A 15,142-nucleotide genomic window follows, 5' to 3' on the forward strand; every position below is an offset into this window, starting at 1 on the left:
CCGCCTCTGAACTCGCCCGGCGAAGTTTGCTTTGGCTTTGGTTTGTCCCGGGAGGAAGCCCCTGCTCCGTGCCCGCGCTCCCGCCTGCGCCCTCCGCGCAGGGGTCCAGTGGCGCCCGACCCGGTGCGCTGGACCCCGCGGCAGGAAGGCGGTGGCCCGGCCCGCCCCGCCCCGCTGCCGCCTGCCCCCCGCAGCACATGACCGGCCATGGAGGCGCGCCGGCGCTGCACACAAGTTTGGAGCCGGGAGCGGGCGAGGGCTGCCTGCGAGGGGACGGCGGTGGCCGGCGCCCGGCGGCGGGCGGTACAGCGGGACGGCACACAGGTAAGGCGGGGCGCAGGCGGCGGGGAGCGGCCGGGCTGGACGAGGGGCGGCACCGCGCCCAGGCGGGCGGCCGCGGTGGGTGCTGAGGGGCGCAACTTCTCCCGCAGCTGCGGGCACGGAGCGCGGGGCGGGTGGAGAAGGGTGCCCCGGAGCCGTGAACGGAGCTGTGGGGCCGGGTAGAGAGGGGGCCGCTGTCGGGGACGGGTGGCCCCGCTGACGCCGGCGTTCCCGTGTGCGGTGCTCCGCGCCGTGCTGCCCTAGTTCGTCCCCAGTGCTGGGGACGAGCGCGGCAGCGGCGGGGCCGTCGCGAGCAGGTGGTGCCGCCCATACCCGACGGCTACCGGGGCGGACGGCGTGGGGTCAGGCCGCCTTGGTACCGCTGTTCCCTCTGTACCCGCAGGTGCAGGCAGCGCCGGGCTGTTCAGCACCCGGCCTGACCTCCGCTCTGATGGAGGAGTCGCTCGGAGGAAGAGGGCACTGTGAGGTGTCCCTGGGACGGTAGCCAAGGAGAAGTCATGCATTTCTAGCCCAGCCCCACACCCCCCAGGGCAGTCTCCTGTGCAGCTTTGTTGTGTTTTCGATCCAGGAGAGTGTGGGCTGCTGCTGGCAGCTACAGGATGAAGTCACCTCCCTGCTGCATGTCTCTTTCTTCCCAAGCATCCCTGGAGGAACCGGGGAGTAGCACATCCCTGGGTTCCCTGGACTCCAGTGTTTTCAACAGTGAAGAAGAGCAGGGACCCCTACTCCAGAAGGTCATCCCCTCTTTGGACTGTTTTACTATCAATGTAGGAGGCAGCCGCTTTGTGATGTCCCAGCAAACTTTGTCTTGCTACCCTGACACCCGTCTTGGCAAACTGGCCGTAGTGGTCTCTGCTGCCCGGGATGTGGCCTCTGCCCTCCTTGAACTCTGTGATGATGCCAACCTCGTGGAGAATGAATATTTCTTTGACCGGAGCTCACAAGCGTTTCATTACATTCTGAATTACTACCAGACAGGGAGGCTGCATGTGATGGAGCAGCTTTGTGCACTCTCCTTCCTGCAAGAGATCCAGTACTGGGGTCTGGATGAGCTCAACATTGATTCCTGCTGCAGAGACCGGTGAGTTGTGGGAAGATGTGACGCGCTGGATTGTGGGATGGGTGAGCTTAGCATTGGTTTGCATGCAAGGATGCTCAGGTGAGAGATCTAGCAGTGAGGGTAGGTGAGATAGCAGAGTATTGGGAAAAGTACACTCAAAACTGGGGAGTTGAGCCCTGAATCCTGGTCTAGAGGTGGATGGGTATAAAAATGGTAGCAGATGTGTTGGGTAATGTCCCCATTGACCATTGCTGAGGGGAAGGTTGGCAGTGGGGTAAAAATAGCGAGACCCTAACAGGACCTGGGTCTCGGTTGCCCTGTACTAGTCCTGGAAGCTCAAAATGTTTGAAAAGGACAATGTCAGGGATTACAAAGGTTGTGAAAGGGGAGATGTCCGTTCAGTCATCCAGTTTGAGGTTACCGTAGTTATAGGGGTTGGATGTGGAGTCAGGCACAGTGCTGGGTAGGTTTGAAGCCTCCCCACCCCCAGTTTCCATTCTGGAGGATTTCCAGATCCAAGCTGGAGAGGCAGGAGGGGGGTGGTCACCTGGCAGGCTGAGTGTGGGTGGCAAGGCTCCAGGAGGAGCCCTGATGGGAAGCATCGCACATGGATGTAGCAGCTTACAGGGAGGGGGCAGCAGCAGCCGGAACATGGCTCACTGGAGACAAACTGTAACAGGCAGATTAGGAGTGAGGTGGGTTTCCACTGAACCACCCCCCCCTCCCCCCCAGGACGTTTCTGTTCATTCCATTTGTGGTTAATTTATTTTTTCCCACCATTTTTAGTGTTACTGGTTTGTTTGTGATTAGTATTGAAGAAATTAATTACCTAGAGTGTAACTGCTATTTATCTAAAGGGGTTATGCCAAAAGTATTAGAAATAAACCAAAAAGCAGCCCCACCCAAAAGGATACTACAGTTACCTTACTCTAGCATGGTGCAGTTCTGTGGCTGAAAAGGTTGTGCCCTAGTTTTCATCCCTTTCTTCCTTCCCTGGTAAATGTAACTGAAAGCTCTCACTTTTTTTGGCTGTAAAAGGAGCTACAGACCTCTTTGGCATATGCAGAAGTAACTGTATATCAAACAAAAGCAAAATTTCATAGCCCCTTTGTCTAAGGCTTGAGATTTGCAGCAGTCAAGAAATACAGATACAAAAGAAAAGGATGCTTTTAGTGTGCTCTGGGAATGGATTTGTTTCATGAAATTGTTCTGTAAATATACTGTTGCTCTAACAAAATACTCAACTATGCATTTACAATCTGCAAGTTTTACTCAGCACAGATGCTTGTGTACTTGGTTGTGTGAAGACCCATATATTTAAAGAAAGAAAGAAAGCTTGCCATCTTTGTGTATATTGATCAGAACTTCATCCATTAACTGCATGGCTTTTATGATGCATTTCCTTTTAGTATTGCAAATGCACAGAGATGTAATAAAAATGGGATATAGTTAATAAAGTTACACCTGGGTCGGAGCAATCCCAGACACAGCTACAGGTTGGGCAGAGAAGAGATTCAGAGCAGCCCTGAGGAGAAGGACTTGGGGGTGTTGGTTGATGAGAAAATAAACATGAGCCATCCTCAGGGTATGTTTGCAGCCCAGAAAGCCAACTGTATCCCGGGCTGCATCAAAAGGAGCATGACCAGCATGTTGAAGCAGGTCATCCTGTCCCTCTGCTCTCATGAGACCTCACTTGGAGTATTGTGTGCAGTTCTGGTGTCCTCAACATAAAAAGGACATGGAACTGTCAGAACAAGTGCAGAGGAGGGTCACGAGGATGATCAGGGGACTGGAGCACCTCCCATATGAAGACAGGCTGAGAAAGTTGGGGCTGTTCAGCCTGGAGAAGAGAAGGCTGCATGGAGACCTCATAGCAGCCTTCCAGTATCTGAAGGAGACCTGTAGGGATGCTGAGGAAGGACCCTTCATTAGGGACTGTAGTGATAGGACAAGGGGTAATGGGTTTAAACTCAAACAGGGGAAGTTTAGATTGGATATAAGGAAGAAATTCTTTCCTGTGAGGGTGGTGAGGCACTGGAATGGGTTGTCCAGGGAAGTTGTGAATGCTCCGTCCCTGGCAGTGTTCAAGACCAGGTTGGACAGAGCTTTGCATGGCATGGTTAAGTGTGAGGTGTCCCTGGCCATGGCAGGGGGGTTGGAACTGAATGATCTTAAAGTCCTTTCCAACCTTAACTATTCTGTGATTCTACAGTTCTAAGTCAAGAACAATTTAGAAACAGAGGGTCTGGTTGTGTCAGGATTGCTTGCAAGAATTAATGTTAGTTAACATGATCCATATAAATAACACTCTATCAGAATAAATTACTCTGTGCATACAAACTGTCACTGACATGAAATAGGGGAATGGAATATGAGGACAGTGGAAACATGCTACAGGGTCTCAGTGTCTTCGATCGTATGCTTGATATGAGGTTTTTCTGAGCTCACATAAGGTAAACTTTAACGTGTATTCTTTTGCCTTGCATGGTAAAGGATAAGGAAAACATTCACATACTGGTATTAAACATCTCTCTGGGGGGGGTCCTGGGCAGGTACTTCAGGAGGAAGGAGCTGAGTGAAGCCTTAGACATCAAGAAAGATGCAGAAGAACTGGATGCCCAAGATGAAGAAGAGGACTTTTCTGGTAGTCTCTGTCCCAGTGTTAGACAGAAACTTTGGGAAGTTTTGGAAAAGCCTGGCTCCTCTGCAGCAGCCAGGACTTTCGGCACTCTGTCCATGGTTTTTGTTGTTGTGTCCATTGCCAACATGGCTTTGATTTCAGTAGAGCTGAGCTGGCTGGCACCACCGTTACTGGATGCCCTAGAGTACCTGTGCATTGCATGGTTCACAGTGGAGTTTGTTCTGAGGTTCCTGTGTGCACGGGATCGGTGTCGCTTCCTAAGGAATGTGGCAAACATCATAGACCTCCTTGCTATTTTACCTTTCTACATCACCCTGCTGGTGGAGAGCCTGTGTGGGGGGGAGAGCTCGCAAGAACTGGAGAACGTGGGGCGCATTGTGCAAGTGCTGAGGCTGCTCAGAGCCCTGCGGATGTTGAAGCTGGGAAGACATTCAACAGGTACTTTCAGCTATGGCAGTGATACTATTCGGTTTTGCTCCCTGCAACAGTTGTTCCTGGGCATGGTTCTCCATCCTGTGTGCTTTTCTACCTAACCTGCTTTTTACCCAATCTGTTAGCAGTAATGGCTTGTGAAAAACTTACATTTGGACATTGGTAGTCGAGTGGCAGCAACCTTCTCCAATATATGTTAGCTCTTCATAGAGCCAGTGTATATTGTTTGCATAGAACGTTTACAAAAAGGGGCCCCAAAGTTGCATGCTGTAAATCATCCACCAGTCATTCACAAGGTCATAAATTTACAAGCATGTGTTTGAGTTGATTTTATTAGGGGTGAAGCAAGGAAAGAAGGAGCTCGTTGGGCCACATTTTTATATTATCAAAGACCAATTAATGACGGTTTATAATTACCTATCGCAATTTGTTTTGTTGAAAAGTATATGTAAGGAAATATATCATGATTTTGTCTGCATCATAGATCCTGAAAACAGCCGTGGTAAAGAATACTTCAAGAAAACTGTTTAAACTGAATCTTACCAGACAGTGGCTTCAGGGGCTCTCTGGTCCCATTGAACACAGTGGCATCTCTGTGGCATGTGGAGCACAGCTGGCGACTGCTTGCTGAGTTGGACATAGGTGCAGCACACAGCAGCAGTGTCAGATTCAGTCAGTGTTCACCCACTGGTGTGGGGCCTGTCATGTCCAAGCACTCCTGACAGGCCAGTAGACAGATGGACGAACAGCAAGGAGGGATAGGGTGGAAGATGAAGTGCATTTCTGAGAACGCTCACATCTTTGTACACTCTTTTGAGTGGTGAAAGGAAGGCAGAAAAGGTTATGTTTCCTAGTGGGAATTTAGCAGAGGAAACTGGAAATGATTGGAAGGTGTTGTATTTCCCCTTGTGTTTCCCCCATCTTTATTACAACTTTATGGCATGTGCATGCTTGCTGTGTGAAAGAGTAAAAGCTGTATTCCCACCACACCCTCTCCATACCATGATGTTGTCCAGTGCTTGGCATTTTCATATTATTTAATTATGTTCCCACTTAAATCAGTGCTGAACATGGTGCTGAATTTGACAGGAGAAATGTTCAGCCAACATTTGGAGCTTTGACTTTCTAATAGGAAACCACTATCTATGTCCTGCAATATTAGCCTGTTCTCAAGATGGAGATGATTGTTCTTACATGGCACTTGACATACCCTTCCAGGATTTCCTGCCATGAAGCAGGAATGGGTTGATGCCTCTCCGTTTTTTGGAGATGCATCTCCACCTTCTTTGTGAACTGGCCCAATTTTGGCAGGCATTACAGTGTGCTTACAGCAGCAGAATGTGTCTCTAGTTTTGTTCCCACTGAAGGGCAGTGAACCTGCCTACCAGTGGCAGTGAGTAGCTTTAATGCTGCTGAACATAATCATAGTGGTTTGGGAAGTATCTTAATCTTGCTTGCCTACCCTAGATTAGGCCTGTACTGATGCATAACTATCTCTTAGAAAGCTGTTGAAAGGAAGCTTGTAATGGTTCAGTTTGTCAATGAGTTTGTTTTGCTTTATTATAATATTTGCAGAGTTTGGTGATGTTTGGGTTTTTTGTTTGGGTTTGATTTTTTTTTTTTTCAAGAAAGGCTACTACACACTTTTGTGGGTAGCTGCAATGTGAATGCATTCCTCTAATTGTGTTTTGAAAATAGGAAAAAGATTTGAACTCATCAAGGCACTTTTGTGCTGAATTACAAAAAAGCGATCCAAAAGTATGTTACAAGGTTTCCAGTTTACTGGATTTTACTGTGACAGAATGAATGAATGAATGGATGAATGAAAATCAGTACCATGGCTCTTTCTACCAATTTGAAACCAGATCTTTCACATGTTTGTATAACAACTGTTAACTTCAGGTAGATTAACTTTCGGGGATAGTCTAAACTTTTGTGCCTATTTATTCTTAAAGTCATTAAAATATTACCACAATTTATATCACAATATTGACTGCCATTAATGTTGAGTTTAGTCATTCCAGATTAGGTACATGTTAATTAATTATATAAAAATCTAATTTCCTAATCTGGAAGTGAGCTATCATCTTTCTACTAGAACCAAAGTGCCAGTTTCAACATACAAGGAGCTTCCTACATATCTATTTAAACCATACAGAGCTGCTTTAGTGTCACTGTGCTTGCTTCTTTGGTAGTTCAGTGGCTGCCCACTTAGGCCCAGAACACTAAATCAGATCTGTATAATTGGAATGTAGAAAGTCACTGTTTCAATCTCCTGTCAGAGGAGACGCTGTTACTAAGATGAAACACAGCCCTAATAAATCAAAATAGCAAAATAGACTCTCAGATCTGAAGCCTTGTTTCTGACCACTAGAGGTACGTTGCAAAAGAGAGTTTTGTTAATGTGGTTCTAAATACATCCTTAACCACACCTGCTAATACACAATGAACCCCATAAGTACCATACACAGAGACTGTCCTCCTTGCACGTACCTAGGCAGTCCTCATAAACCTCAGTGTTTGGGGTGGCTCTTGCAACTCTTCCATTCTCTTGGCTTGGATCTGCCAGTTCAAAGCTACCTCCCAGCGATGCTTCTCTGTGATTTCTGCACTCTCACACCAGACAAAGCTTCATGCACTGCTCCTAGCAAGAGGAGTGCAAGATCAGAAGAGATGAGAAAATTCATGCCTGCAGACAGCAGCTCCTCTTTCATCAAATAGGGATGTTCACAATCACAAGGAAAACATCTCCGCAGACCCATACAAAGCTGGGATCACAATAGCAACTTAGCTGTCAGGGCAGAAAGGAGTTAGGAAAAAACATACCAGTTCTTTCTGTCACTTCAAAGAAATGGCAACACTTTTTGTGGGGGAGGACAGAAAAAGAAATGAAAGAATCATTTCTGCCCCTTTGAAAGCTGAACCCAGCTAATAGGAGGGATATGATGCCTAGAAACACCTGGGCTAGTTTGGTGTATGTAATTATACAAAGTGCTATACTTAATCAAAGAACAACTGAGAAATCAGTACTACCAATATCCAGAAAATGTATAGCTAGGGGGTGAAACCACTCTTCTGAGCTATAAAAAATGTGGATTTGAGTGGCTTCAAGAATAGCTGAGAACTGAACCTGCATCTCTCACATTCTCTCATGCTCCTCAGCTGTTACCTTCCTCCTGGGGCCATGTTTTGCACAAAGCCTTGCTTCCTCTGGGAAGTACTTACAGATTGACTCGTTGAGAAGCAGGTTTGAGCATCTTGTGATAGCAGTGGGCACATGTTTGAGAGAAGGCTGTGGTGTATGTCAGGATGAGATGCCTCTGGAGACATGAAAAATCGAAACTTCAGCATTTTTAGTGCCAAAGATTTAGGATGATTTAAACGCTGTGTGTAAACAGAAGTAATAAGGCTTGCTTTGGTGTCTGTGCTACGACAGCCCTAATTTGGCTGTGGGCTAGAGCTCAGGTACGTTTTAAAAGCTTACAAAATAATATAGCAGAACATATTATTTGTTTGAATACATCAACTGATTCCCACTTAGGATGAGCTGTGGAGTCCAGTAACTTGTCTGATTCATAGGTTTGTCTAAAAATGCCTTCTGACTTCATCTGAAGACATGAAGAGATGTATTTTTGTTTTAGATGAGGATAACAGTACTAATAATGATTAAAAAAATACCAAATCAGACTCCTGAACAGTCAGAATAATTAATATAGGAAAATTCTTTTACTGAAGATTTCATCAATGTGATACAAGGAGTTAGCAGTCAATTCCAAGTCCCTCCTTAATTTAGCCTGCTTTTTGCAAGTTCTTTAGCTGTAGTATTCTCAGGATTCAGCATAAAGGGCAAGCCTGTAGTAGTCAGTTATGCTTTGAAAAGAAGTGCTACACAGGTGATTTAGAGTACCTTCTTTCTAAATCATCTGAAAGGACTTCCACCCTGTTCAGAAGGAAGTTTTACGGGGCAATGGATGGTAATAACTTCCTTGGAACATGAGAGTTTGATCTGGATCCTTACAATTGCCTCATGAAGCTTTTGCACCACTAATATTAGTGCATATCCAAAATGTGGAGGCAGTCATATTAACAAAGAAAAAAAACCCAAACCACTGATATATTTTATTCCCATTGCAGGTTTAAACTATATCATTATAATAAACATTCTAACCAACAGATCTAACCAACATTTTACAGTAATGTAAAACCTGGATATGGGCAAGTCGTTAGCTGGAGTTGGTAGAGTATTAAAAAAGAAAAAATCCTACAAATTCTGGGGTATACTTCCATTGTTTGCTGTACATACAAAAAAAATAGTAAAAAAAGCCTTTAAAGACCATTAGATCTGAAGGAGAGAAGAAATCAAAAAGCAAGATGAAATTTTTAACATCTTGTCGATTGAGATTGAGGAACAAAAAGCAAATTGAATTGCTTATTGCACTCATGATGTGAAGTCTGCAAGCAGAGGCAGAGTTCCAGTAAGCTATTTTGCGAATGCGAGTTTAGTTAGAAGTCTATCCCGTGAAGGATAATTCATAAACATTGTGGATTTTGTCATTTATTAAAGAAAACATAATACATTTTAAACAGTGTTAAAAACCAATACAAAGTCACTTGTGATTCAAAAGATAATTTCAGTCTCCCATGTGTCTCAGCTGAATTGGTACGCTGTTATCTTTCTTTGTTTATGTGTGCAACATCTATCCATTGCACTGCTACTTTCTTGCTTGCTTTGTCAGACAGTCTAGTCTTGAAGCAGCAGTTCTAGAAGGAATGCGGGGGGCTATGTAGAGTAGTCAGCTGCCCATGAGCTCTCTTGGCAACCCAGGAGCAATAGGACTGATGCAGTATATTGGTGAATTAACAGCATATCGTGTTTTCATTGGGAGGTTTTGCTGTCTGGTTTGGCACAAATGCAGCTGCTGCTGCAATACCGCTTTGATGTCTACAGATAAAGGTATTGATAGGTTTTGTGGGGGAAGAGATGTCGAGGAGAGGTTGTGAGAACTATATGAGGATTAAGAACAGCTCTTAGCAAAGAAAAAGTTAGTAAGTAACTGAACTAGGCTCTAAGCACTGACCTGGAAAACTGAATTGAGTAACCGAAGGTTGCTTGGTCCAAGCGAAAAATATGATAATGGCTGGAAAACAGGAGCTTGGCACATTCAAGGGAGCAGGTGTCTTTACTCTGTTTTTAAATGGTTATTTAGATAACTTATTAAAAACTACGATAGATTCTTCTGTTATAGCCAATTACTAAATATTGGTTAGTTTTCCTAAATTATATGTGTATGTAGTACAAACAGTAAGCAATTAGAAGCATTTTTATGCTCTATATTAAGGCAACACAGATGATGTCAGTGGTTCTGTCATTTTAATCTAGGTCTTTCACATTTTCCCAGTAGCATTGAGAGCAGCACACCTTTTTCTTCAATCATGTTCACAAACAGTCAAAGAAAAACATAAGGCATCGTTTAAATAAGAGATGTTTTGCGAAGTTATGGTGACAGCTACATGAATCAACCTACTGACAGCATTTCTTGTCTTTCAGGCTTGCGGTCTCTTGGGATGACTATCGCACAGTGCTATGAGGAGGTTGGCCTTCTGCTACTTTTCCTCTCTGTAGGAATCTCTATATTTTCTACTGTGGAATATTTCGTTGAGCAAGGTGTGCCAGGCACGACTTTCACAAGTGTACCCGGTGCTTGGTGGTGGGCAACAACTTCCATGACAACTGTTGGTTATGGTGACATTAGACCAGACACTACCATTGGTAAGGTAGTAGCCTTTATATGTATACTATCAGGAATACTGGTTTTGGCTTTGCCAATAGCTATAATAAATGACCGTTTTTCTGCCTGTTACTTTACACTGAAGATAAAAGAAGCCGCTCTTAGGCAGCGTGAAGCTTTAAAGAAACTCATGAAGAACTCATCCAGTGATTCAAACATCAATGTTAATTTGCGAGACGTTTATGCACGCAGTGTCATGGACATGTTGCGGTTAAAAAGTAGAGAGAGAGCAAGTACAAGGAGCAGTGGAGCAGATGATTTTTGGTTTTAAGTTATTTAGCCTTATATAGCAAATAGACTACTTCAAAAGTGTAGTATTAAGCATCTCTTTTTTATTATTCACCACGTAGTGTGTTTGCTTTTCCAGCTGGAGTTCTGCTTGCTTGGACAGACTATTGTATACAAAAGGCAGACTTCATAATATGGAGTCTCTCAAGGAGCCCTGAAACTTATTTCCAGAACTGAATCATGGTGGGTGAGATGGGAAATAATGGGCCCATTAAAATAGTGACACAAACACTTGTCTATGAATCTGATGTCCTTGGCAATGTATAGTAATAAAGTCTTAGTGGAAATTTCCATGGTGTTTTGAATTTTAAAGAGCCATAAGATTTGTATTTGCATTGGGAGAGCAAAAGTCAAAGACATTAAGAAAAATTGAAAAGGGAAGTCTAAGGAAGTGAAATGTTGAATAAATTTAGGATGACATTCCTCTAAGGAGCTTCATTGTGACCCCTTTTCTTATTTCCACCTTCTACTTCATTTACATGAAAAAAAGTTATTAGACCCTGGGGGTGGGAGAGAGAATTTCTCATTTGAAGAGAAAGGCTACCACATACGTGGTGAGTAAAAGCACATGGGCTGCTTCAACCCCATGCAACATTACAGGCTTTGGGAAAACTGGCTGGAAAGCTGCTTGGCAGAAAAGGACCTGGGGGTTGATTCACACCTGCTGAACATGAGCCAGCTTGTGCACAGGTGGCCAAGAAGGCCAAAAGCATCTTGGCTTGTATCGGAAATAGCAGGGCCAGGGCAGTGATTGTCCTCTTTTACTTGGCCCTGGTGAGGACACACCTGGAATCCTGTGTTCAGTTCTGGGCCCCTCACTACAAGAGAAACATTGAGGTGCTGGAGTCGGTCCAGGAAAGGGCAACGGAGCTGGTGAAGGGTCTGGAGAACAAGTCTGATGAAGAGAGCTGAGAGGACAAGGGCTGTTTAGCCTGGAGAAAAGGAGGCTCAAGAGAGACTTTATTGCTGTCTACAGCTACCTCAAAGGAAGTTGTAGTGAGAAGGGGGGTTGGTCTCTTCTCAGAAGTAACAAGAGGTATGACAAGAGGTAACAGCCCCAAGTGTGCCAGGGAAGTTTAGACTATTAATAAAAGTTTGTTTGCCAAGAGGGTGGTCAGGCATTGGAACAGGTTTCCCAGGGAAGTGATGGAATCACTGTCCCTGGAAGTGTTCAAATACTGTGTAGCTGAGGCCTTTACTGACGTGGTTTAGTGATATGGTCTTGGCAGTCCTGGGGTGATGGCTGAACTCAATGATCTTAAAGGAAAAATGAGCACTTGTTAGACTAAATAATTAGTCAAATGCAGTAAAAAAAAGTACAAAGTTAAAATAGTCAAAGGTATTTTCAGTCAAGTTTCCTACCACTCACCACTCCAATGGGCTAATATAATTCTTAGCAATTAAAGCTTTTCTTTAATATAACTACATTGTCCTAGACTATGATATTGCCAAATATGCATACAACTCAACTAGTAGGTTAAATAATAAAAATCAGAAGTCTCTCATGTTTTGGGCAAGATAAGTACAATCATTATTTACATTTGACATTTTGACATTAATTCAACATACTAAAACATCTGTTAACCTTGGATTGTTTAATTTTATAAGATATTTATATAAATAGGTTAAACTGCCTTTAAGGAAATATGAATGGGTGAAATAACCTGCTTTTAAGAAACATTGAATAATGCTTGTTGTGAAACAACAGTGTGATTTCCTCCCATTCCCTATAAATGGTGGTGTAAACATAATACAGCAAACAAAGTTTTCAGTGGCTCTAACCTTGATGCAAACTGAGTTGCATTTCAGCAGGAAACGTCTCCCTGCTTGTCAGCTGGCATCAGTCAGCATTTGGATTTGGGACCAATGCAGCATATGCAACTGGCATCAGGAGGAGAAGGAAGCCAAGGGAAAACACTAGAGACCAAAAGAGTACGTCTAGCTCTACCAGAAATTGTCTAGGTGTGAAAATTTGTGGGTCAGCCTCATCGTCTGTTACATAGAGAGCAAACTGTTACCACAGTGTTCCCCTCTGCCCACATACCCTATGAATCCATCACAAAACTCCAGTTGATGTCCAGGAGACAAAATTAATTCTGCAGGGGAAGGTTTGATGCAGCCCACTCTAGGTTATTATTTCATAGCTCCTTGGAGCAGGAAGTCTCCCAGGCTGCAGAAAATGTACAGGCTGTTTCTCGTTCAAAAGTCATTCTAATTATAGAGAATTAAGAAGAAGCTTTCATTGTGTGAAGGCTGTTTTGTAATGTCTTTTATGCTTTCTTGTACAGCAGCTGATCTCTATTTGAGAAGGGAAATGCAGTTAGATAGCTGATTGATTCTCTTTAGGGAAAGGCTGCTTTTATTGCATCCTGTGCCTTTTATGAAAGACTCAAAAGAACGAGAGAAATGTTCTGGGATGTACCAGTTGATTCACTCCTTTCACCAGCTCTGGAGATAAAGTTTCCTAGAGATGTCCATGAGGAAGCGTGGCTGAGACTTTATCCAGTGGCATCTTTAGCTTCTATCTCCAGAACTCTTGATTTTAAATTCAAAGTCTCCCAAGAAGTGTTTGTCAGTCCTGTTGTTTATGCAGCAAGGTTATCTATCATGTTATGGGCTGAGACTAGCAAATCATTTTGCAGATTAAGGCCAGTTCTGCTCTCAGCTCTTACAGGCAGAAGGACCATTAATACTGTGTAACAAACAGTACAGGACACTGCAACCCTAAAACATGAAGCTACAACATGTACTTACTACCACAGATTTAGAAAACAGCTCAGTCACCACAAAGGCACCAAATTATAGATGTTGCTGTGCTATTTGTAGCATATCACACTAAAGATATGCTCCGTATCTGTTCTGCCATTTCTATCCCACAGCAGACTTCATAGAATCATAGAATCAACTAAGTTGGAAAATACCTTTAAGTTCATCAAGTCCAACCTTTACTGTAGGTCTGCCAAGTCCACCCCTAAACTGTGTCACTGAGGGCCTCATCTACATGTTCTTTGAAAAAACAGAGTAGGGACAACGTAGGCCCCCTCCGGAAGCTTTCGGGAGAACTGGCTACACAGGACTTGAAGAAGGCTGAGGTTCTGAATTGCTTCTTTGCCTCGGTCTTCACTGGCAAAGGCTCTGACCGCAGCACCCGAGTCTTGGAAGGTGGACGCAGGGACTGTGAAAACCTAGACCTTGGGGCCACTGTACATGAGGATCTGGTTCAAGACCATCTTAAGAACCTGAATTGTTTAATATTTTTGTTGCTGACATGGACAATGGAATTGAGTGTGCCCTCAGAAAGCCAACCGTATCCTGGGCTGCATCAAGAGGAGCGTGACCAGCAGGTCAAAGGAGGTGATCCTGCCCCTCTACTCTGCACTCGTCAGACCTCACTTGGAGTACTGTGAGCAGTTCTGCTGTCCTCAATATAAAAAGGACATGGTACTGTTAGAACAAGTCCAGAGAAGGGCCACGAGGATGATCAGGGGACTGGAGCACCTCCCATGTGAAGACAGGTTCAGAAAGTTGGGGCTGTTCAGCCTGGAGAAGAGAAGGCTGCGTGAGAACTCATAGCAGCCTTCCAGTATCTGAAGGGGGCCTACAGGGATGCTGGGGAGGGACTATTCATTAGGGACTGTAGTGGCAGGATAAGGGGTAACGGGTTGAAACTTAAACAGCAGAGGTTTAGACTTGATATAAGGAAGAAATTCTTTACTGTTAGGGTGGTGAGGTACTGGAATGGGTTGCCCAGGGAGGTTGTGAATGCTCCATCCCTGGCAGTGTTCAAGACCAGGTTGGATGAAGCCTTGGGTGATATGGTTTAGTGTGAGGTGTCCCTGGCCATGGCAGGGGGGTTGGAACTAGATGATCTTAACGTCCTTTCCAATCCTAACTATTCTATGATTCTATGATTCCAGAGACAGTGACTCCACCATTTCTCTGAGCAGCCTGTTCCAATGTCTTGGTAGAAAGGATCATATGTTAGAACATAAGTAACATTGGCTAATAATTCAGCATTTTAGCTTAAAACACCAAGTAGTTTCCATACCTGTCATCGAAGGGTATAACTACAGCATTTAAAGCAAGCCCACATTAACCTTGGTTTCCTAGTACAGGAAGCAACAATAGTGAAAATCGTAGAATCATAGAGTGGTTTGAGATGGAAGAGACCTTAAATGACATCCAGTTCCATCCCCCTGCCATGGGCAGGAACACTTTCCACTGGACCAGGTTGCTCAGAGCCAACCTGGCTTTAAATACTTCCTGGTATGGGGCAGTGTCTTTCAGTTTAAAGACATTACCCCTTGTCCTGTGCCTACAGACATTATAAAAAGTCTCTCTGCAGCTTTATTGTACACTGCAGTGTAGACTAACACTCTGAAAACTTTCGTACATCTGTTTATAGATGCTTAGGAGCAGCTTTTAGTTGGGTACAGTGTAGTCCAAACCCACCAGAACTGTTTAAACATCACTAAAATTCTTCTTTGTCATTCCTACTTTGGAGAAACCCAACAGCCTCCTGGGGCGCATGAGGCAGAGTATTGCCAGATGGTCACGACAGGCAGTCCTGCTCCTCTGCTCAGCCCTGAG

At 44.4% G+C, this 15,142-nt stretch overlaps 1 protein-coding gene across 1 annotated transcript; it reads left to right on the forward strand.

Annotated features, from left to right (window-relative positions):
* The first annotated feature begins 245 nt into the window (after positions 1–245).
* KCNV1 (potassium voltage-gated channel modifier subfamily V member 1) lies at positions 246–10,802 on the forward strand. Its single transcript, XM_034063740.1, has 4 exons — positions 246–324; positions 725–1,423; positions 3,955–4,481; positions 10,024–10,802. The coding sequence occupies exons 2-4, from the start codon at positions 942–944 to the stop codon at positions 10,533–10,535; spliced, it is 1,521 nt and encodes a 506-aa protein (XP_033919631.1). The 5' UTR covers positions 246–324; positions 725–941; the 3' UTR covers positions 10,536–10,802.
* The last annotated feature ends 4,340 nt before the right edge of the window (positions 10,803–15,142 follow it).

Source organism: Melopsittacus undulatus, chromosome 1, assembly GCF_012275295.1.
Source record: "Melopsittacus undulatus isolate bMelUnd1 chromosome 1, bMelUnd1.mat.Z, whole genome shotgun sequence".
NCBI classification, from domain to species: domain Eukaryota; kingdom Metazoa; phylum Chordata; class Aves; order Psittaciformes; family Psittaculidae; genus Melopsittacus; species Melopsittacus undulatus.